At 38.9% G+C, this 24,744-nt stretch overlaps 1 protein-coding gene across 6 annotated transcripts in view; it reads left to right on the top strand.

Moving 5' to 3' along the window:
• astn1 (astrotactin 1) overlaps window positions 1-24,744 on the top strand; it is a 339,165-nt gene that overhangs the window by 290,811 nt on the left and 23,610 nt on the right. For all 6 annotated transcript variants that reach the window (XM_020710964.3, XM_011486592.4, XM_011486591.4 and 3 more), the window contains 3 exons: window positions 38-315; window positions 1,431-1,564; window positions 1,951-2,102. In XM_020710964.3, coding sequence (XP_020566623.1) covers window positions 38-315; window positions 1,431-1,564; window positions 1,951-2,102 — 564 coding nt within the window. The remainder of the gene's footprint in view (window positions 1-37; window positions 316-1,430; window positions 1,565-1,950; window positions 2,103-24,744) is intronic.

The following is a 24,744-nucleotide window of genomic DNA, read 5'->3' as shown; positions in this document are numbered from 1 at the left end:
CTGAGCCTTGCAAACTATTTTACTTTCTCAAATGCAGGTAACTCGCCTTCAGAGGAGTCAGAAGAGCGAGACAAAGAGCCCAGGACTCTCACCTATCCTGCCTACATAGCCAGCCTGCTGGATACAGGCGCTAAACGTATGACCGCCGGCGTCCGAATGGACTGCAGCAGCCAGGGTCAGTGCCCCCGCTCCTGCCACCTCTGCCACATGAGCCCAAGAGCGGCGCAGGGCCGGCAGCAGTCCGAACCCGTCCTCCTGAAAATCACCAAGGCTGCTCCCATCTACGAGCTGGTGTCCAACAATGAGACCTATCAGGTGAGCTTTTCTTTTGTGTGTGTGTATTTTACTCATCTCACATTGATGCGACTTTTCCATTACATTGTTTGAATTGGTCATCTTGTTTTTTCTTTTCTGTCAACGCTGTAATCTCATGTGCAGACGGCAGATAATGCTGCAAACATATGTTTGTTTATGTGGTCGCTCTGTGCGAGCGGACATCCTGCTGTGAAGCGTTGAACGTGAGGATTACGGAGAATGCGAGCGATTCCAAATCCCATTGCGAAGGCAGACGCAAGCAGCAGAAGAGCAAAGTCTTTGCTCCCTCAGAGTGTCACGCCTGTCTCTGCAGGAAACGCGCTTTGCCATAAATTGCTGCACTGTGCTGCGGCTTATTTGACTCCATCAATACTCGACATCGATAAAGCTTCTGGTCCTGCAGCAGAAAAAAAAAAAAGACAGGGTCGATACACAGCTGTCCACCCTCCCGGGCCTTTCATCCTTAAGCTTGGTCAAACAGAAGCAGCTGCTGGTATTGACAGAAGCTGCTCTAAGGCTGCGGCTGTTTCTCCACTGTGCAGATAGATAAGCATGTAGACACGATGTAAAGGCAACACCATGAATAAATATGTTTTTAAACTTTTTTCCTCCTCCGATTAAACTCTTGTAACCTCTTATTTTAATAGAAGATTTATACGAGGATGTCAATTCTAAATGGCCATTTATAAATCTAAATTTTAAGGCTGATCAGGGTGTTGCGTTGTGTTGGAGCAATTTGGTTTTTCAGCCTGTCATTACTGCATCTATCCCACAATTGTGTGCGATTCTGAGACTTACCAACAGTCGCTTGGGGTTGCAGTGTTTTTATCATCACATCAGTGCATTTAGAGCTGCAAATAATTGCTCACTTTCTGTGCAATGCAGTGATAATACTGCAATACACTGCTGTAACTGCACTACACATTCATATTACTTGCCAAAAACAGTTGGTGGATGCCTCTTTTGTTTTTGTATTATAACCAGTCAAAAAGAAATGTAAAATTATGTTTAGAGAAAACATGAGTTCTGCATGATTCATTAATAAACTGAGAAGTTTTTTTTGTTTTTTTCCAATGGTTGTCCGCTGTTATAATTCCCTCTAATTTTCTTCGTAGGCTCTCCAGGAGGCAATGATGAGCATGCTGTGGTGCTCAGGCAAAGGCGATGTTATTGACGACTGGTGTCGATGTGATTCCAGCGCCTTCGGCACGGACGGGCTGCCCACTTGCGCCCCACTTCCTCAGCCTGTGTCAGTAAAATAACACAAGTGTTTTGTTCAGTGATGAATACAAAAAAACAATGTTTACATTTTTTTTAATCCATCCTGTGCTTCTGGCATCTCCGGCGCTGTGCCATCAGGCTCCGTAAGAATGCGACATTCAATGTTGATCAAATCCTCCAGGGATCAATAGGTTGCTTTTGTGCTTGATGCGAAGCAGTTGAATGGGCAGCTGCATGTTGATTGGCTGGAATGAAGATCCCAGTCATGTGTGCACAAATCAATTCTCTAATGTCACTTTTTAGATGTTATATTAATTTCTATTTAATGTATTTCTGCATTTAGCTGCTCATAACAACATCATAGTGGTGTTTTTCATTGTGCTTTACATTGCAATTCTATCACCTTGTTGCCAGCCTGAAGCTGTCTTACACCTACGAGCCCAGCAGCTCATTGGTCATCATGGAGTGGAATCACACCGAGCCACCAATCGGAGTGCGGATAGTCGATTACCTCATCAGCCAGGAGAAGGTGACAGAGAGGAGCGACCACTCCAAAGTTGAGACAGGTATCACTGTTAACTTTTGGACTGTAAAGTCTCCCAGCTGTGTGACAGTTGCCAAGCAACCCATATTTAAGTAACTACTTAATTATAATAATTGGGAGAGACATTGAGTCAAAATTTTTACAAATTTTTACAAGCACAATTATTATTCTTTTACTGTTAAAGTTTTGTTTGCTGATTAAGGTATAAATATGGGTCGGGGTCAATTAAGAACTGTTTTCTGAAAGGCTAGACTTCAGGAAAGAGAAACATTTTACATTAATAGTGATAATAAATACATTTCTCCATCCCCTTTGATGCCCATAGCATTCCATCATCATCATCATTGTTTATTCTTTATTTATTGACAAACTAAAATTGAACTAATTTTATTTGTTTTTTATTCATCATTTAGTTAAAACCATACAGCTTCAACTTGATTTAAATGCAGTTTTTAAGGCTGCCACAAGATGGTGTAGACCAATAAGGCTTATAATAATAGAAATATTGTGGCACATTTTACAAAACATTAAAATCATAAAAAAACTCTATTTTTTAATGATCTTAATAGCAGAGAAATCTTTATATGTCTTGTTAAGAATGACTAAAGACAAACATGAATCTTCCCCTTTAATGAGCATTTTTCCTTTTACTAAAAACACACCTGATCAAAGACCCTCTTAAAACTTTTACAGGTAACATTTGGTCCTTGATGTTAGAGCAGCTTGCACCTGTTCATTAAACGGACTCCTGTGTTTTATTCCCTCTTATTCTGTATGGATTTTGCCATTAAGGTATTTTTTTGCTCATGTTTGCACTACATTGAGCAAGTCATATAGCACGCCGCATGAGCAGCAGCCGTGTGTGTAAATACCCATGACAGAGGGGTCTGATTATTCAGCTGGCTCCATATGAGTACAAGCTGGCAAAACAGAGCCAGTTTATTTTTGTAGTAATGACCCAATCTATAATGGAGACAGTTACGGGTCCCCGTGAGTTCCAAAGTTTGTTGTAGCATAATGAGAAAGTAAAGTGTTATTTGTCTGAGCTCTTGGAATTATGAATCAATACTAAAGATTTAGATACGAGGGAAAACCAAATTAGAAAAGCAGAGAAGTTGTTGTTCTTTTTCTTTACTGTAATATAAATGCTGAGTGTGACTGAAGACTCAGTGTTCGCTCTGAATCATAATTATAGCATTTGGTCCACAGTTAGTCTAAAGCCCACTTAACAGTCCAACTTTCTTTCTAAACAAACTTTATTAAAGAGTCATCCACATTTCTGCTCTTTATGCAAAGAGATGCTGCATTGACTAAAGAAGATAATTATTTCCCAGGAACCTGCTTTAAAGGACTATTGGTGGTTTTCACATGGCATCACGTCACCTGATACTAGCACAGTGCCCACGATTGAGAGAGTTTTAGTGCAAAATGTTGAAGCGGTGCAAATCTTATGAATCTCACTCCAGGCTTTTCCTTTCTCAGCTCTATTCCAAAATACACCTTGGTGTCACATGATTCCATCCGAGGACGAACCACAACCATTCCTTTTTCCCCAACGATCACTTCTCCATACGTCACTACCAAATCCAGGTCCCTAAATCTTTAAAAAAAATATAAATGATAACACAAATACTATTTGTCCACTCATACTGTATGCGTTTGAGTTTGTCACAGCTAGGAGTGCCAGCAAATATACTTTTTTTTTTTTTAAGTCAGAAACCCCATCTTACTTTTGTTCCTGTCCTTTGAAATGAATAGAAGAGAATAGAAAATACAGACTCGGTTTCAGAATTACAGTTAAACAAATTTATGCCTCTGCAACTTCAGAATGATAGTAAAAACTTTAAGGCCTTTTGAGTACTGTCTCTTTGTCCTTTTATAAGCTTAAGGACAAATATAACATTACTTTTATTTCTTGAATATTAAAATAAATCTCTTTTTATGCACTCTTTAAAATAAATTGTTTTTTGTCAGCTTCCTATTACCGATAGAAATGTGCTTTTATCCTTTGGAATGACAAAAAAATCCAGATGCAGGATTTTGGGTGAATGGAAGGATTGAGCTTGGAGTGTCTTATTTACTAAAGCTACAAAAACGTTGAAAAGAAACGGACTTTTCAGAGTATTTTCCCTTTTTCAAAAGCAAATCTGAATTGTTGTATTTAAATGTAAATACAACAGAAATAAATACATCAGCTCTAGATTTACAGCCTTAGTCAAAACGGCCTATATGGGTTGGTACGAGCTGTCTACAGACAAAAATTGGAGGAATTGCAGGACACACAGTAGGTTGTCTGCTCCAAATATTAAGGTTGTAGACTTCTTGGTGAGCCTGTAGTTGCTGTTGTTGCCATTGTTGCAGTTGACATGATAAGTGCACACTCCTTGTGCACAGCCTGGCTGCTAGAAACGTGAAAATGAGACTATCAGAGCATAGTTTGTGTGAACATCCTATTGGCGTCCTCCGGGTACCTACGGATCCCCTGCACACCATGACGCATTGTCAGCATTGAGTCAGTCCGCTCACCCTACTAATGACTAGAGTTTAACATAAGTGTACCATTGAATGGCATCATTTGTATGTCATAAGTGCATGCAACTTATAACATCACTTGACAATACATTTATCACATGCACGACAATCGTTCCTTTGTGTATTCGTCCTTAAGGTGGCAGCTCGAGTCAAAGGGGAGTGCAAGACGCACCTGCACTCCCCTTAATGGTGCGTTCACACCAGGCATGCGTCGTACATTCAAGAAGCTGCCAAACTTGAGTCCCTGATTGGTCAAAGTTCAACTGATTTAACTTTCAACCTGTGTTTAATGGCCAAGCGTTTTGTACGTTAAGTCTGAAAATGGGCTTAAAACTAGCGTAGCCATGCATGAACGCAAGAGTTTTTATCATGGAAGCCCGAAATGCGCACGTTTTCTTAGACTTTTTATTGAAAGTGATGGCTTGAATGAATGTTGCAGAGGGAGTTGTTTATATACCGGAAGATGCAGCAGCTCCTGCCTACAACCTTTCACTGGGCCGAACAACACAAAAACCCACAGCACCAGTTCAGGTCAACCCATACGGGTGCTGCAATTTCCAGACAAAACATAAAGAGATGATAAACAGATCATACCAATTGACAACTTATTGTTATTCCTGAGTACAGATCTTAATGCAGATATGTGGAGGACAGTGTTGATGCAAACCAAACTGATTTTCCCAGCAAATAATGAAAAAAAATACAGAAGTCCCTTTTTCTTTGCTTCTAAGTTCCTTTCCATGCCTTTATTTCTCATTAAAGCTATCATTGTACCGGTGTCGAGATTTGAGCTCCCTGCAAGTATTTATACCCCTGGTACATGACTACTTTCAGGAAGCACTTTATTGGTTTTAGGTTTAGCTTAGGCTGCAAGTCAGACTGTTTTTAATGTGATATTTATCCTTGTTATTCATACTTTGTGAAGACCAAACACAACAGATTTGTACAGATGGCCGCCGTGATGAAGTGGTGATCATTGGAGCTTATTTTGCAGATTCACTAGCACACCTTAGCTTTAGAATAGTTTCTACCGACCATGACAGTTGTCCAAAGCGAGGCTCAAAGTTGACAATAGAAGGGCTCAAAGGCTCTTAAAGATGGGATGACAGGGTGTTTTGCTTGAAACTAAACCTTTTTCTACCTTTGCGAACTTTTTAGGAACAAACTCCAAAATAAAGCCCTTGCCTTGCCGGTATCATCCATCACTGTGAGAGTTTATCAGACAGTGAATTTATCAGCACTATATAAAGTCCTTTTTCGTAGCTTTTGCCTCTGCTACATCTTAATAGATTAGAATTTTTAAAGTCCTCTATGGTAATTAGCCACTCTGGAAACAGTCAAACGCACTTTGAGTTACATGAGGCAACAATTTCTGGTCAGAACATTTGTTAAATGTTAGCCAAATTAACTACACTTCGCATACATTTCTGTAACAGATTGACTGTCAGGCGGAAATGCTAAGCAGTTGGGAATCAATAGATGAAGGGCACTAAGCTTTTTTTATTAAACAAAACTATTTTTTGTGGAAAGATGTAGCATGCAAATAACCATTTGCCTACTGTGATGTATAACTGGTGTTTCCATTGAATCCCATCTGCTTTATTCTGTAAGTGGATTCAACCTTGACTTTAGGATCACAAAGACTTAATTGTTGCGCTGCTGGTTACAGAGTGAATACAATTATGGTTTTCTCAAAATGCAATGTTTTTGCAGTACTAAACCGAAATCTACAGTAAGGCACATATTTTGACTAAAGTTTTTAAACTTTTCCAAACTAAGAAAATACAATCAGATGTTTTGAAGCAGCTTTTCAACTTATTTTATATTTTCAAGCATTTAAAAAATATATAGTTATTTGAAAACCTAAAACAACCAGCTTTCAGAAATACTAAAACAAAATACAAAATCAAGCGTGTTTAGAATAAACACGGGTGTTATTGTACATACGATGCCAGGGCTAATGTTTGGTGATGTCAGACTTTTTTTTTTCAAAGTGACTAACCAGGTTGAGAGTTAGCATAGTCAAAGTATCAGACCGTTTATATTACGTGTCGCAAATAAGGTTGAGTGTATGGTGAATACACTAACATGGCTAACATGTAATGTTACCAACATAGTTGAGAGTTAGTATTGTGAATAGTCTAACGTGGCTAACGTGTAGCGTGTTACAAATAAGTTCTAGAGTGAATGCAGTTAAAAATATAAAAATAGACCATTCCTTGATGGTGTACGGAGCCCGTGTCCTGACATTAAAAAATTAATATATATATGGTTCCCACAAATTAATATCTTGTTCGCACTAAATGCTATTCCATTCCCACAAGATAAAATTGCGTTCCCACAAGATAATATTGTGTTCCCTCGAAATACTATTTCGTTCCCTCGAAATGATTAACTCGTGCGAACAAAATAATTAATTTGTTCCAACGCAATAATTATTCACGTCATAAGTCGTTCATAAACACGGATATGCTCTCTGGAATAGTATAGTAGTATTTCGTGGGAACAAGATATTAATCTGTGCGAACGAGATATATTTTAATTTTTTAATGTCAGGACACAGGCTTCATAATGGTGCACCTTTTAATCAAGAAATACGGTAAAACTTTTATTTGCTACATAAAATAGAAATGGAAAGGAAAAAGAAAAAAAGAAAAAACAGTGTATGTCAAAGTACGTTTCACACTTTTTCCACAATAACAAAACTGAAACGCAAACGTTTGCATGAAGTTTTCCAATACAAGAAAACCGATCAAAGTATCTGAACATTGCCGTCTTCAAAAACCGACATGCCGAGTCTCCCTGTTTAAAGAAAGTTTAACTTGCTAACGCATTTAACATTTGACCCTATTCACAGCAACTTCACACTGCCAGGATAATGTATTAGTCAGAGAATTACACAGTTTACCAAAATAACATTTCATATCTCAAGGGTGTTGAGGTTGTCAAAACCTTCAGCAGCTCCCCCCTCGCTTCCATTTGGACTCTCTCATGTGTGAAATTGCACAGAGATTGCACAGAGCACCTCTAATTGCACTGAGTGAAAGCCATCCAGCTCTGCTTGGTGCAGAGTTGTATTAAAAAAATGACAGGCAAACACAGATAAAGTGGTTTCATTACAAATTTCTATTTATGCACCGCATTTGTTGCGTGGGACTTACAAGGTAGAACACAATGACAAAGAGGGGGGATGAAAAAAGAAACAGTGAAATTAACTAGAAAAACAAAACAGGGTCAAAAATAAAGAGAAAGTGGGGGGAAACTGGATTAGGTTGGGGGGATTTTAAGATCTGGAGAGCCCCCTTGTGCAGGGTGGTTTCACTTTCAGCTGACAGTCTGTCATTTCAGAGAAGTGTTCTGGCACGAGATGGTTTTTCTCACATCTTTTTCTTTTACTTTTTATAATCAAACCTCCTTTTGGACAGTTCTGCAGCTCTCTATTGTCAAGTCTTATTTTTAATCTTGTCTTCCTTTTGCTTATTCATTTTTCATCTGTTTAAGGCACTTTTGTGAATTCCTGTAAGGAAATCTTTACTTCAATTTAAAAAACACCATTTACATTTGGGAGTATTCGTTTGTTACACATCTATTACACTGTTTTTATTATCCCTAAAGCGCTTGGGAAATTTGTTATAAATCAACTGTCAGTTTAGACATTTAATTGTTTTTTAAGGAGTTTAGGTGTATTTTTTTATTTATTTGATTTTTTTTTGCAAAGTGTTACATAAAAAAGCACCACAAAAGGACACCACCCAGCCAGCAAGTCCAATACCATTTACAGTAGCGCTTTTTCAGCAAAAAAGCGTTTTTTTTAAAAAAATTCCAAGAATAAAGTCGTTAAAGTCGTAATTTTACAAAAAAAAAGTCATACAATTATGAGAAAATAATTTTACACGGGAAAATACAGTGGGTTGTGTAAGCCTCCATCCACATTTCATGCAGACTAAACGCACAAGGCAGCCTGTTCTGTTTTATTTTTCATAGGAATCTATGTGTCACAAATCCTTTAACCCCTGCTAATATGCTGCCGACGGCGTAAACGGCTCGCCCTGAAATCCACTACTTGTGGGTCAAGAATCTTCGTCTGCAGAGGCCCAGTGTTCTGCAAATTATTTCCAGTGTTCTGTTGGCAGAGATACCCTTCCTGACACAACCCTGTAATTTTCTAGGCTGGGGACAGGCACAGGGGGACCCAGACTTAGGGCCCCCCCTTGTGTCTAAAACTCCCTGAAATATTTAGTATTTTCCTATTTGTGAAAGCAATGAATGAAGGAGAATGCACTCTAACTCTCTAATACTGAAACACAATATTGGTTCTTTTTTCAGTTGTTTATATTTTCTTAGGAAACAGACTATTGCCTCATAAATTACATAAAGACTTCAATCTCTTATACTTTATTATCAAAAAATATTGACTCTTTTACTTATAATTCTAAGAGTTTATAAGTCTGTAAGATTTTTTCTCTCTCTTCATTTTATGAAATTATTCTTGGAAAGGTTTAAGAATTCTTTTCAAATAATTTTACAACTTTATTGTTGTACATTTTTTTACTTGTTTTTATATATTTACAACTTTTTTCTCATAGTTTCATGACTTTATTTTCATATACATATTTATTTATTTTATTTTTATGGTAGCCCTAATAAATCATTGTTAAAATGGAATGTGACTTAGCTAATGATCTTTAGTCCTTTTTTTTCTTTATTACTTTATATACTTTATGAATAGACAAAATCAAATTAACTTCCACAATCTGGCCTCCTTTTTTTTTAATGCATGTTCTATTTTTCTCTATTTTGTGTTCCAATTATGGAAATTTCTTTGCTTTCATTAAAGGTGTGAAAAGACACCGTTCACACTGTCATTGCTGGATGTAAATTCCTCAGCTATAGAAGTTGCCCCTGCACTTCCTGGCGTTCCTCTGAGATCATGTGGAGTCGATTAGGAGCTTGAGCAATTAAGGTTACCCCTTACGAAAAAGGCATGATACTGCATAAACCTCACCTCTCTGAGTGGATGAAGTATTTATGACATTTTACAACCTAATAAGATAAGACTTGTGATGGGTGCATTGAACTAACTTTTTTGACTCCAACACGCATTGATCCAATTGTGTAACATTAGATCAAATGCATGTTCTAATTTATTTTAAGGACATTTAATAGGGTATATGTGCTTTTCGTTTAGTAAAATATGCTTAAAAAGTCTTTAAATAGACAATACTTTTAGAATAAACGTTTTATTTTTCTTCCTTCTTCCACCTTGGACGTTTTCTTTATTTATCATACAGTATGTCCTGCATTGTACTGATTTGACCTTTTTTAGTTAGGAATAAATGTGTGGTGAACTAAAAATAAGATTTAAGTCTAAACTCAACCTCAAAGAAAGTATTACTTCCCCCACAAAATAATAATAATAATAATCCTGTGTTCAGCTAGTTGGAGGCTTTAACTGCATGTAGCCTTATTTTATTTTTGACATCAGATGCTGTAGTTAGAAAACTTTGTTGGTAAAGTATGGTTTTTAAAGGCATTTTTATTCCAAGTCTTCTTATGGCAAAGATACATGGAGAGATTTTGTAATTGACTGTGAAATCGACATTCTTGGATCTTCATTTAGTGTTTTTAACATGTTCTTGTGGCATTTTCTCATAATAGAGAATATATAAAGAAAAATAAGCTCTAATTAAGAGATTTCTTCAAATAAATGTTTGAAAAAGAACGTATTTGTGACACAGAAAATACGGCAAAAGCTCTGATCTACTCCACTCCGCAACAGGAAAGGAAGGGGGGGGGGGGGGGGGGGGGGGTTGCTCCACGTCAACCATCCACAAATCAAAAGGCAAGTTTCTAAGAACTCCTGCCACTCTAAACCAGACAGGTTTTTGGATTGCTAAACAGAAAACAGATCAAAAGAGGATTGGAGTGGAGTGGGTCTTTAAAAATAAATTGTTCAATTTAGGGCAATGTGGGGTTTTTTAGGTGGATTTTGTGAATGTCCAAGGTGTCAAATTGTATAAACAAATTGTATAAGCAATTGTTTTTTTCCCCTATTTTCTTAAGCCTTTAGACTTCTTTCTTTTTAGATTGTAACCTGTTATATTCTGTTTGCACCTCCAAAACAGAATTGTAAACATTTTGCTCTACAATTGAATCCATTTTTGATCTTTGATGATATATAAATTATAAATAACAAGTGCCAGTAGCACCATGAAACATGAGCGCCCATGTACAGTAAAGAATTTATGCAGACTCTGCTAATTAAATGAAAAAAAGGAGAAAAAAAAACAAAAGAGCAACATTATTAACTGGCTCTGAGGGTTATTTTAAAACACATTTTTCTGATAAAACATTCTGAGAGTTGTGTTGTTGATACACAAGGCAATGAATGCACTGACAATTACTTTTTTTTTTTAATGGAAGGTCTGATAAATCTACAAAGATACAGTTGAGTCCCAAAGGATCCAGCACTCAGCTGGATCCTGGTGCTGACAACAGCTTGTTTGTTCAGTCATCTCCCCCTTAACAAGTTTCATGCACACAAGGTGAGATCATAGTGTAAGTGCAGACATTCACTCACGAACGCGCTGGATCCCCAGCAGATGTGTGGACGCTTCACAGTTAGAGAGTCTGCTTTTAGTCAGGGCACCGTTTAGCCGGACCAGACTCGCAGTGAAAGCAAACATCCCCTGAGCTGGAAGCCACCCAGTGATGTAACCGCTTTCATCACCTGACGAGGGCAACGTTTGCTCAGGGGTCAGCAAAACTCAGAATGCAATCAGCACACGCATTACTCACCTATTTACATGGCGCGCACACAGACAACAGGGTGAACGGGCAGGACATGTGTGGTGGAGTCTAAACCTGCAGCAGCCTGAGTTCATTTTAAAACCAGACACTTCCTCTGATCTGCCACTGCTTAACCATTCCCACCTGCTCACTTTTTCCTTTGATGATCGTAGAACTTCAGATGCTAAATAAAAGTCCCCTTTCAATTCTCTGTGGTTGCACACATCTTACGTTTGATTTGCACAGATAACAACTGGTGCTCATCTTCTACTATAGTATGTCAAAACCTTTCAAGGAGCTAATGAGTGTTGCCATAACAAATAATTTTACAATTTAAACAGAGGCCAACTCACAGTTGGCTGACAGTTCCTCAGCAATCACTTCACACAGAATAACAATAAATCAGTGCATTTTTATATTCAAAAGAGTATTTAAGTCCCACTCTGATCATTTTGATCTATTGTTAAAGTGCTCCCAGTGTTTTTTTAAGTATGATTGATGTGTTTTTAGCCAAAATCTATAAACGTTTTCTAGGATATAGTTTCTTCAGAGTGGTAGGGGTTTGAAATTCGCCCTTTCAGTTGTGGCCCGCCAACTGTAGCCTCTACGTCACAGCTACAGGCTTTTTAAACAGCATATTTTGTTTCCTCCTGATTCACCACGATTTAGATAAAGAAACAATCAAAAATGCTCTTTTAAGTTAAAATTTCTTCTTCCCCTGGGTGTCCTCCTCCTGGGCGGGGAGGGCTGGCCCCTGCCATGCTCTCTCCTGGACCAACCGTGGGCCGGGTGGGTGGCTACCTGGAGCGTGGGGCGGGTCTCCCTTGGGGGGTCCTGGCTCGTGCCTAGGGTTGGGGCGGGGGGATGCCCAGAACTCCTGGGTGGTGGTGGGGTGCTCGTCTGGGGCTGTGGGCGCTCTTCTGGGGGGCCCTGCTTTGGGCCCTCCCGGTGCGGCGGGGGAGGCTGCTCTCCTGGTTGGGCCGGAACTGCACTCTCTGTCCCCCCATGCCTCCCTGCTTTCTGGCTCTGGGGGCCCCCGTGGCGGTCCTGCTGGCCCTGGCCTGGGTGGCGGATGTGATCATCCGGGGGGTGGTTGATCTCGATATGCTCCCGTGCGGGTGTTGGGGGGTTCTTGCCGCTGCTGCTGCTGCAGCGGGGGTCTTGGTGTGGGGATGACTGGGCACTCTCCCTCCTTCTTTTTACATTCCATCATCCATTTTAGAAGAACATAAACACTCACTTGAGCACAGGTGTTAGCTCACCTTTGCACTAATATTTTGCGTGTTTGAATGAAATATTTCACACTAGTTGGTTTGAAGGCATAAGTATGCGTGTGTGAACAATATTTGTGTTGTGTACATGTTGACATGTGAACATTTTTGGAGCCAACAGGTGTGTTTATAACATTTGAGTGTGTGTGGACAGGCCCCGCCCTCATAGACATGTATAACATCTCACCTCACCGTAATGAGTATAACCATCCAGAAACTTGTTGCTTTATGCTGCTTCATGATTTTACCCCCCCCTCTATAATCACCTTCCTATCCCCCCGTCTCTAATATCCCTCTCTCTTCCTCCCTCTTTTCCTCCTGTGTCCGGTCCAACACAAAAGATTTTCCAATATGATTAAAATGAATAAAGTTTGGCCTAGAGTACAAAAGGGGTTTATTCAGACAAACCTCTGGTTTGTCAGAAGATTCATAACCCCTGTAGTTAAAGTAAAATATGTCCAACACAAGAGGCCTTCAGCTCTCATCTGTTTGCCCAGCTATTGGACAGGACAAGTAAAAGAATAAAAATTATTTTATTATATTATTATTATTTATATTATTTAAAAAAATTTCTTTATATAAGTCCCTCTGATGAGAAAAATGTCACAAGAACATGTTGAAAACACAATTTTTCATTGAAGTGGGTCTTTAAAACTTTTTTATTCCTTTTTTATCTGCAGGCAGTTTGATTTTTGAAGGATTTGGATCCATCTCTGATTTCCCAGATTCATTTATATTTACATTTACAATAGTACACACTGAGACTATGATAGTACAACTGAAGAAAACAAATAATCCTCATAAAGTGCAAACTTTAATTTAATTTGTACAATATTTACCTGTGTCATTGTATTGTGGTTTTAGGTTTATGCTGTCATTTGAATCCTGTTTCTTTGGGTCACAGTGCATCACTTGTTGTAGGTGATAAAACGTTTTATTCAGCAAATGATCACCATTTTATTGTGATAATGTTCCTAGTAAGATTGAAAACTAGTGATGCGTCATGCTCAAAAGCAACGATTTTAAGAATCGCTGCCTGGTTGGGAGTTGAAAGAGTCAACTTTCAAAAGATGGGAGCCGATTCTTTACTTTTTTTTTTGCTGCATTCTCTCTGTCTGCTTGTTCACACAGTATCTCCATGTCAGGGGCGTCGAGTTTCAATGTTAAGACGCGATCTGAGATCCTGTGGCACAGTTTGAGTGCCGGGCGCAGCAAGTCTGCAGCAGCAAGATTTGAAATGTGCGGCCAGAGTTTAATATCAGAACGTTGTCGAGGTCTCAGCACCGCATAAACTAAACAGGGACACGTTGAGTGATTTGATCAGCGGGTGGAGTAGATGGAGGATCAATCCAAGCGGTCTTATCCTGAACTGTCATCTATTATCTTAACCGGCTATATCCCTTTCAGGGCCAAAGCATGTCCCAGCTCCTGTTGGGCAAAGGCGGGGTACATCCTGGACAGGTTCTGCAAGGCTCATGGGAATGTAGCTACAGCATGCAGGAGGCTGCTTTTTTTTATCTGCCCCTGTCGTTTAAGTCTTTAAAACAAAAAATAAAAACCTTAAGTAATCAAAATTAATCTTAGCAAATTAATCTTAGCAAAAAAACATTTTATTCAATTTTTTTATTGATATATATAAAGGATGGTTTATAATGGAATAAATGCAAAAACATTCACATTAATACACTACACATTAAAGCTTTGCTTTTTACATACAAACCAATAATATTTGAACACATGTGGTAAAATAAAAATACACAAAAAATACTTCGTAAAGAGTCTAGAGTTGAAAGTTGAAAGAGCGGATTCTTTTAAATCGACTCCCGAGAAAGAATGGAAGTGCTCATTACAAGACAAAACTAGATTGTTTCCTTTTTTATCCACATATATTTTGTCAATCCTTTAGAAATAAGGCGGAGTGACAGATTTCATGAGCAGTAGAAATTTATTACATGTATACAAGAAAGTTACAATGCTAAATATTTTTTTATAATTGTGAGCAGTTGTTAGTTTTGTGGTTAAAATGTGGGATTATTAACACAATTTATTTAAAAAATTGCATCAAAATGGTTACTATATTCTATTTACTGTATCGACTTTGTTTCCTGAATTTTAAGCTGCAAATCTTCCAGAATTCCGGGTAAACTACCACTTATTAGTTAAAGAAAAAGTGGTTTTACCATAGCAAAAATACCTTGAAAAGTAAATAAAAGTTTATTATTTTACATCTTAAAAATTATGTAACTTTCAGACTATGAATATGAAGCTTTTGCTATAAATAAAAAAATGTGTTTAAAATGTTTTTTGCAATGGCAAATGCATCACTACACTAATTTTGTTTTGGGACTATACCAAACATTTGCTGCTTTAAAAGCACTCGAGTTCAAATGTGAAACCAAAACAATCACTTTTGGAACATGTGGAGCTTTATGAAGCTTCACATTTTGAACACTTTGCTTTAGGGTTAAAACATCTGTTAAGTGACTTTATGCTCAAAAAGAGTAGTTGAGAATAGGTGTAGACAATACGACGTTTATAACCATGGATGTGTTTTCTCCACAAGCTCACAAAAATGGGGCGTTTTCGTGACCTGAATAATGTGCTATAACTATTTTGCACTAAAAGGCACGCAAGGAAGTGGAACATCTGGACCACGTTGGTTAACTGGCTAAATGGTAGATGTGGAAGCATATGTGTTGTATGAGATAAACACCTGACAGGCTGCTTGAGCTCTCCAGAAGCACTTAAGGATGTCGTAAATGGGAATTGTTCATAATTGAAACTAATTGGGCAAACACGGAGATACAACTATTTTTCGGTTGACAGGCGAGCAACATTTATTCAAGATGTGTTTCTGTGCGTTGTTTTGTCTGAAGGGCTTCATTGGCTGATTGACGTACTTGGCTGAATATATCCTTAGCGTGCAGCGTCTCTCACGGTATCAGTTGGTTATGAAATAATTTGTCGGCCCTCTGAAGACATAAATTGCACTGCGCTGATGTAAATGGATCTCCAAAACATGTGTTCCAAACACCAAATTCGAAAGGAAGTACAAAGAAACTTTAGGGCTGTTCCCAATTTTTTTTCACACAGATTAAATATATACAGTATTCCCCCCTTATTCGCGGAGGTTAGGGACCAGAGACACCCCCGAGTACACAAATATGGAGAACCACCTCCACCCCAGTGGTCAAAGAATGTCCGTCACCGATCTTTACTCATCAAAAACTCTTCTGAAACATTTCTGATGCTTTGTAAAACATCTATCAAAAAACATTTGACTATTGATCAGCATTCATTATTTATTTATTTTTATTTTTTTAGAGCAATAGACTGTACCATAGCCTACTTTATAACGCAGGATTCCATGCTTCCTCCTTCATCAGTTAAGGGTGGTACAAATCCAAAAACAGCTGTAAAGATTAGCACTGGCTTTTTGGCTGTGATACTGTGTTAATGGTCTAAACTGGGACCAGATGGTAATAAAGCTTTGTTACAAGTTGTGCTTGCGAGTACATTTGTGAATGTCTTTTTAGTGGAAGGGTAGACCTGGTATAATGAGGAGACAAACCAGCCAAAAAAAACAACAACAAAAAAACAAGCTGTAGCATTCATAGAAAGAATGTGTGTGCACAAATGTGTGTCTCTGCATTAATGAAAGATAGTAAACTTCCCGTTTGGTCGTTTCCACCTCTTTGTCTTTGCCTCCTACCCCAACTAATTACCACACTGTTACCTCCCAGTTCAACAGGTTCAGGATATATTTTCCTCCATTTACATGCTTGACTGGTTTCATTGTAAAATGAGTGTAATAAGTAAACTTACATCACTTCCATAGCTGCTGTTTATAGTGTACTTAGCTAAGAAGCCCAAATTGGGTTGTGGTCAGCCGAGCTTGATTTAAAGACATAGCAGTAGAAAAAACAAGCTTGGCTTATTTACCAACACATTTACAAGTTCAAATCTTGTTTTTATGGTTACATTTGTATGCTTATCGGGCCAAAATAATCCCAATTAGCATATCATAAAGCTGTTTTGTAAAGACCTCTTAGCAAAAACAAGTTAGCTTAGGAGTTTAGCGTATTGGTTGGTAGCATTTCAACATGTGGAAGACTGTGGAAAAGTGAATATAAGAAAACTAAGGTGTGACTTTTAAATTAGTTATTTGTCACAATTTTTGTTTAATGAGGGGCTAGAGATGAAAAATACTAGTTATAAAACCAAATCTTACAACGGAGTCCTCCACAGTTCAATATGCCATCATGAGCAACATGCTTTTTAAAAGAACTATTTTGTTCTTTTTATTATTTTCAGAACAAGACGTTTTTGCTACTCTGTGTATCGTTTGCCTTTTGCTATCGCTCTATTAACTACACCAGTCGGATACAGAGAATTTCCCCTCCCTTCAAGAAACTATCCAATCACTATCTTGCCCTCCTCCAAAGCAGCAGAAATTAGTGCTAGTGCTGCCAGCTAATGCTAAAAAAAAAAAGTGTGCTCTCGGCAGCTTTGCAACAAGTCCAACATGAGTAGCGTCTCACGCACCACCATCCACCATTTCCATCCCAGCTGTGATTGTGTGTAAAAGTAGGACAGCCGTCCAGCAAAACAAAAGCAGTCTGTCAACCGAGGCCTTTCAATTATTACCTCCTGAAAACACAAAAAACACTGTAGAGATGTTTATTGCTACAGAGTTTAATTGGTTTCTGCATTATTGTATTGTCATGTTTTGTAAGTATTTAAGTCTGAGACATTTCTACAATGAAATAAACGTGTTAATGTTTAAGGTACCGTAAGTACAAATGTTCTGCTTAAAAACTACAGTTAGTGAGAGTAAATCTATGTTCATATCACCCTCAGTAACACATGTTTAAGCAACAACTTTCAATGAAAAGTCAATGTAAATATTTGTAATTGCGCGTTTTGGGCTTCCACATTCAAACTCAAAATTCACGCTTAGCTACGCAAATTTTCAAGACCGTTTTTGGGCTCTACGTACAAAACTCGTGGCAATTGAGTGCGCATTGAAAGTTAAACCAGGTCAAACTGACCAATCAGGAACTAGATTTGGCAATGACCAATTGATGGCGCCCCTATTAAGTGCCAACTGCTTAAACTTTGATCATGTAGGAGAAATTAATGATTGCTGTTTGGAATTGACATTAATACCCCTACTCGTGAATACGACAAAATAGTGAGTTTGCATTCAAGATACATCTCTTCTTAAAGACTTCATGGACTTTGGACATAGTTTGTCAGCTGTAATTGTTTCCCTCTGCTGCTTAAGCTTTTACTAAGGAAAGCTTTTCACACCCCAGTCTTTTCACTACCAAAGGTAATCTTTCTGAATTTGCCAAAGTGTTGAGCATAACATCAAATGGTCCAAAAACAGCCCTTTTCTGAAGAAGAAAGTTTATTTTTTGTTGGCCTGGGTTTTGAAGAGCAAGTCTAACTCTTTGGTTCAAAATCTTGACAAGGTGTTTTATGTTTTTTAAATGGTGTGACCTCTTGCAGACTACAAAAGCAAAATGTGAGATATGAGAACCACTTGTGAAACAACACACACATGAAAGTGACTGAAATTACTTGTGACTTTTTTATCCCTCATTAAAAGTATCCCATGTCTGGTACACACTCAGATCTCACAGCAAAAACATTATCATCTTTGGAGCACCTGTCCTTTCCATTAAGACGTGGAGAAAAACAACAGTGCTACACAAAAACAGACACACCCACACAGAGGCCTTGCTAAGTGAACTGACAACAGCAGGCAAGACTTCAAAAGTTGTTCCATAACTCAAATCACTCTCTTGGCAATTGTGACTTTTCCAACCAATCATACTTTAAGAATGCAGAGAGTAAACATCTCCAGCTGAATGACAAGTTTGTTCTTGATCCCTTCTAAAACTTGACCTCCACAGTCTCTGTGGCGTGCGCTCCACTTAGAAAACAATTTTCTTTTTGATTTAAGTCTTGGCTTAAGATAACCTCCAACAAATATGTTTCTGTGTTTACTATTATCCCTGGCTTTTTTATAGGACTTAAACTGAGCACCTTAGTTAAAAAATCCAACACTAGAGATATATCTCAGTCAAAGGAGACCTGGACCGCCATGATTTTTGGGTCATGAGGGTCACCCCAGACAGCACTCTGTCATTCTGTTCCCATCCTGGAAGAACCCTTTGGCTCCCTCTTCACTTCAGACTTCAATTCAAAATCCTCCTGTGCCCTTTCATAGCCATTCATCTCTCCTCTATATTTGTCTGACCTCTAACATATCGCAACATTCACCCAATCCTTTGGATCTTCATCCTCCATCCTCTTTGCTGTGCTCTCTGTCTGCCTCAGCATCATGGGTAAAATGGTCAAAGCTCTATAGCCTTTTGTTTTGAACAGCTTTTTTGTGTTGAACTGAAACTATTTCATCAGTTTGTCTCTACATTCGTTCTGCTCTTCAAATTTCAAATGCTTATTTTAATGTGCCACTCTAGACACGCTTGATCTCATCTAATCTCCGTCACTAAGACCTTAGGCTACGTTCACACTGCAGGACTTAATGCTCAATTCCGATCTTTTAAAAAAATTCAATCTTTTTGCAAGGCCGTTCTAATTTCCAATTAAATGCTAACTTTTGTGATCTCCTGTGTGAACGTGAAATGACCTAGAAGTGACCCGCATACGCAGAAGACTACTCAACGGTGAACGACGTCACTCGTTGTTTGCGGAATTAGCCAACGTTAACAATGGATGTCAACAACAGTGTCATCAACAGCAGAGCTCTCTTTTATTTTTACAAAGGAGCCAGCACAATAACAATCTTCTCATTTTAAGAAGGCATTGGAGACAGGATCGTCTGTACCCACTGTTGTGGAATGGGGATGTGTGTGTGTTGGGGTCGCGCATGTGTGTATAAGAGAGAGGAGAGAGCGTGTGCAGCGCAGGAGAGAGTAAGAAGGGGCAGCGGAAATGTGTTGGGGGCTCGCATTCATGCTGTGTGTAACGGAGGAAGGAGAACGATAATAAAAGAAGGCTTCCCCCAGAATAAATACTATTGACTCTTTATTAACCCACTCTGGAGAATTTGAGGGTCCGAACCGGAAAGTGAACCCCGAAGGAGGATCCGCCTTCGGCCCTGGAGAAGGTCTCCCCCCCGCTCCTGACCACGGTAGGACAGGAAGAAAAGTCATCACGGGGAAGGTTCAACACCACGCTCGGCCATTTCACTGGAATTTTTTTCAAAAACCTCCCGGTTGCGATAAGAGCCCTGGAGTTTGGCCTGAATAAAAAAAAACGTTAAAAAAAACTTTAAAAAAAAAAAGGGAACATACCATTGTCGCGTATCAATAAGTAATCCTAAAGTAAGATACATGCACTTATGATATGATGCTGTTGTACAATGCCCTAAGGCTGCACTCTGTTTCTTTAGTAAGGAGCGCTTACTGGTCACTTATTAACTGTGCCCCAATGCTGCGCACATGTGGTGATTTTCCCTTTGGGATCCCCACACAAACTTCATTCTGATATTCTAAGTGTGAAACGAGCAAACAGGCGCACAAAGAAAATGCACTTATCACTTGAACTGCACTTACGGGCCCCTTGCACAATGCATAAGGTTCGAGGGGTTTAAAAAAAATGGCGGTGGAAAAAAATGTGCATTAAAAATGTTGCTCTACAGGCTTACCAAGCGGTCTAGGATCTTTAAATTTTGTACAGGCCACCTGCGTACAGATTTGCCCGTATTCACCCTTAAGGGCAGTTGTGCATAAGGAATAAGCAGAGCCAGAGATGGTATAATAATAAGTATATGCTCATGATCATTAGAATATGCACCAATTTGCTACTAAACACATTTCAAACACATTCACTTTCATTCTGAAAAGCTTAAGTAAGTCAAAATTTGCTCGTAATTTCTTGTCTTTTTCCCTGATGGCATAAATTTGTTTCAATCATTTACAATTTCACATTATTGTCCGACGCCGGTTTGGCCAAATGCATAATCTTTTTATTATATCATGCTTCCCCCTTTTGAGTCAGCTGCCATTTCCTCTGTATAATAAAACAGACTTCTAGTAGAGGATTTCACTTTGACTGGCAACTCAAATTAATTTGCTTATTTTCATGTTTCTTGATATTATTACAAAACATTAAAATGTTTTTAAAAGGTCCAGGTTTTTAAGGGGAATTTTCTAAGGGTTAGTTTTGGAAATCCAAATCAGGAGTGACAGTGACTTGGAAACAGTTGCATAATGTAGATGGGATTTATTTCATGTACTGTTGCCCGAAGTAAATCAAAGTTATCTTCTATTTAAGCTGGAAGGATTTATAAAGGTGGTCAAAGGATGTGGAATCCTAATAATGGAGTACCAGCTTGAAACAATTCAAGAAAGTTCCAAAACAAATCAAATATTATAATTTCTAGTTATCTAATATTGATTAGAACATTTTGGGTTTTTTGATGATTATCCCTTTGAGTTAAATCATGCACATAAATGCTGTGGCAGTACACAGTGTTCGGCTATCTCTAAGCTTTAAATGAGACATGTTTTTAGAACAATTTATGTGAACTCTCAGTTCTTTTAGCTTGTGGACCACCCACATCAAGGTTTTGTACTCATTACTACTGCAGCTTGTTGAGATCGATAAACTTTATTAAGAGCCGCTCTGTTGTCTTGCTACTTCATGCGAATCACAGCATAAATTTATGATTTACAGCAGAAAAACTACAGGTAAAAACGACAAATCGTCACAACAATGCCTGAAAGACGAAAATAGTAAACTCAGTCTACAAGTATATTTTGAAATCTTCCCCACTGCTCTGTTTCTTTATTATTTTTATTCTAATAAAACCTTATGGAAAGACACAAATACAACAAGTCTGAAGTCAATCTCCTCATTCCTCTGCACAGATTTACAGCATGTAAGAAAGACAGTTCTGGAGAGCCAGCAGCAAGGTATGTCAGTTTGTGAGAATGGATTATCCATCTGTACTTTGCTAACAATTTTCCAATCATAGTGCATTTGACACTGCCAGAGGAAAAGTACACACCTAAAGATCAGTGATTGAGGGAAGGCCAAGTGTGCAGTGGGGTTCAAGGGAGCAATATAATGGATTTCCCAGACTGAGGAGGATAATGCTGGGGATAATTCCACTTTAACGCAACTTAGTTTGGTGCAGTCGAACTTGCAATTCATTTGAGTTTGTCTATATTTGTGTGAGTGCTTCAAAATTGAACAGAGTAATTTTTCCCCACAAAAGACCTGACCATGACTTGGCAAGCTGGTTAAAACCATTTTGTTAATTTTAACACAGAACCTGTGGTGTGGTTTGGGGGTTTGCTTGACATTATCAAAAAAAGTTGTTCACCTTTCGGCATATCCCTTTAGGGGTCGCCACTGCGAATCAGCTTTCACTGTTCCGCACAGATGGTTTGGCCGAGATTTTTACGCCGGATGCCCTTCCTGACACAATTCTGTATTTTATCCGGGCTGGGGCCCGGCACAGGGACACCCAGACGTGGGGCCCTCTTGTGGCTGCACATAATTAAAAACAAATGCTGGACATTATTTTTGGAAAGCAGAATTCATGTTTAAAAGTGTTCTTTAGAAGTTTTTTAGTTATAGTGACTGGTTATTTTGAACCTATTCCAAAATGAAAATAAAGCTATTTTCCAGATTGTTGTTTTTAGGTTAAAAAAAGAATACTTTGGAAAATATATGGGGGAAATTGTGTATTTCTCTATCTTATCAAGAATTACCTAAGACTTTTTTCAAATGGAGCTCTCAAGTGCACCCCTTAAAACACAAGTTTGACACATTCTGAAAATCTTCCAACCACTTCTCCAATTAAAAAGCTAAGAAGTGGAAAGCTTCACAATGTCACTTTTCATTTACTTGCCTTCCAAATGTTTATTTCTTTCAGCAGCCACACACATTTTTTATATCTCTAAATTCTCACACTGATTCCATGGCACTTGTTTGCCAGCTGGTGACACGGGGGTGGGGGCTGGGGGGTGGGGGTTGATGGGGTGACCACCTCCGAGCCCTCGTCACTCACCAACATACATAAGCCGCTGCCTAGGAAAGGCATGCGTGCCCAGCGCGGGCCGTCCATCACTTCATCTCACACACACTCACAAATATTGGATAAACACACAGACAGGCTCTGCTTGTGCAGAAGAGGGTCACAGATGACCACCCCAGAGCACCCATCACTTCACACAGTTTTGCACGCACACAGGCTCGCCTTTTCCAGGTAGAAGGGGTTTTTCCTCTTTACAGAGAAACATCCCGCTGGCCTACTGCCCTTTTGATGTGCCTTCTACCAGCTGGGAAAACAGCTATTCACTGCATTTCACCACCAAACAGAGGAGATGACGAAGAAGCTGGAGGTCACAAAGCTGTGTTTTTGTCCCCCTGAATCTAAAAACACATTATTTATCTGCAGCTGTTAAAAGTCGAAGGCTCATTATTCTCATTATTAAACAGTTCCACATTTAAATTCTGGAATGAACCACATGCCATTCATTATCTTCGAAGCTACACTATCAGACCCTCCAGGATTTTGCTGCAGTTATTTATGATAGTTGCGGCCCAAAACGCCTGATTTGGCTTTTGTGAAAAGTTGCCATGATTTTTAAATAATTTTTTCAAAAAGCACCTCAAAAATGTAAATCCTAAATTTAATTTTCATATTCTAACTTTTTGCTTTGACGTTTGGCATTGTGCGCACCATATACAACATTGCTGTGCTTTCATTTAACATTATTAGAACTGTAAAAACAAAAAATGAACTTTAGGTCTTCCCTGCTTACAATAACCCAAATAGTTTTGAATTGGTTTAAAAATACTTGAGGGACAAAAAGCAGATGAAGCCTCAGATCTACATGTCCTCCACACAATCTTCCTCTTTATTCATTTCAAAAGCACCACTGGTGAATCACTGGTGGTGGTAGAGGAAAAACAAGACTTTAAAGTGAGTTATTCTGGTTACTACTGCCCTGTTTTGGAGAAGGTTCTCTCCGGTGTCTGTACAGGTTTGTTGTGGAATTATTTTCCTGCAGACTCTACATTCTTCTTTGTATTGTCAATAACAGGGAAATAGTTCCAGATTTTGCTTCTTCTTCCAGTGTCCCTCAATTTCTTTACGTTTTTGTGTTGATGTAGTTTTTTGTTGTTGCACCTGGCGCTCTCTCCGTCTTTCCCTCCTACTCATTTCATGTTTTGTTGCTGCTGGGCGTGTAACAGACCCCTCCGCCCAGCTTTGCGCTCAGTTCAACCCCCCGCGTGCGCACTCAGCGCAAATACGTATGTAATGACCTTTCACATGTGGCGTTTTTGTGTTTTGTTCAGAGCACGGCTCCCAGGAAGGAGCAATGTTCGCGAAGCTACGTCGTCACCCATGACTGTTGTTACAGGTGATAGGTCAAAGCGGATGTAAGGTTGCAGGGTGAGCAACAATTTGCAGGATTTCCTTGAATGTGTGCAAATAGTTGCCATCACAATATCGTGAATTCCTGGAGGGACTGTCTAATTGAGGAACACATCCTGGTGTGTGATAAGTGGGAGTGTGATGGTGTGGGCCAGCATTTCCCTATCAAGAAACAAAGTATCAGCATCCTTTGAGGAGATCACATGGCTCCCTGTCTTAGTCCAAACTCTTCAAGAGTGCCAGCTGTGGGCCAACAGTGGCCATGATGGTATGGCTTGATAGTTGTACCCATTTCTTGACATGAAACTTGGGTTTTGTGCCAGAAACCCCAAACCATGTTTGTTGACTTACAACCAACATTAGTTGAAGCATGGGATACCATTCTATAGCATCAGGTCAGTGGCTAGAAGGGGTGTAACAATTTATTTTAACAATTTGATTCATATTATAATTTGTGGTTGATGAGGCAATTCATAGTCGATTTTGGTTCCTTTTGAACGATCTGATTCGATCCGATTCACTGACCTAAAATCAGTCCAGCTCACCTTTAGCCAGAAATGCAACCAGTGAGACTCAGAGGTAAACACCTTGGTACTGAAGATTGCAGGTGAAATTTTCCAGATTCATTGTGTTTCTTGCAAGAA

This window comes from Oryzias latipes, chromosome 17, assembly GCF_053564925.1.
Source record: "Oryzias latipes strain Hd-rR chromosome 17, Olatipes_Hd-rR_3.1".
NCBI lineage: Eukaryota > Metazoa > Chordata > Actinopteri > Beloniformes > Adrianichthyidae > Oryzias > Oryzias latipes.
Note: the sequence above shows the minus strand (reverse complement) of the source record. Positions and strands in the feature narration are given on the sequence as shown.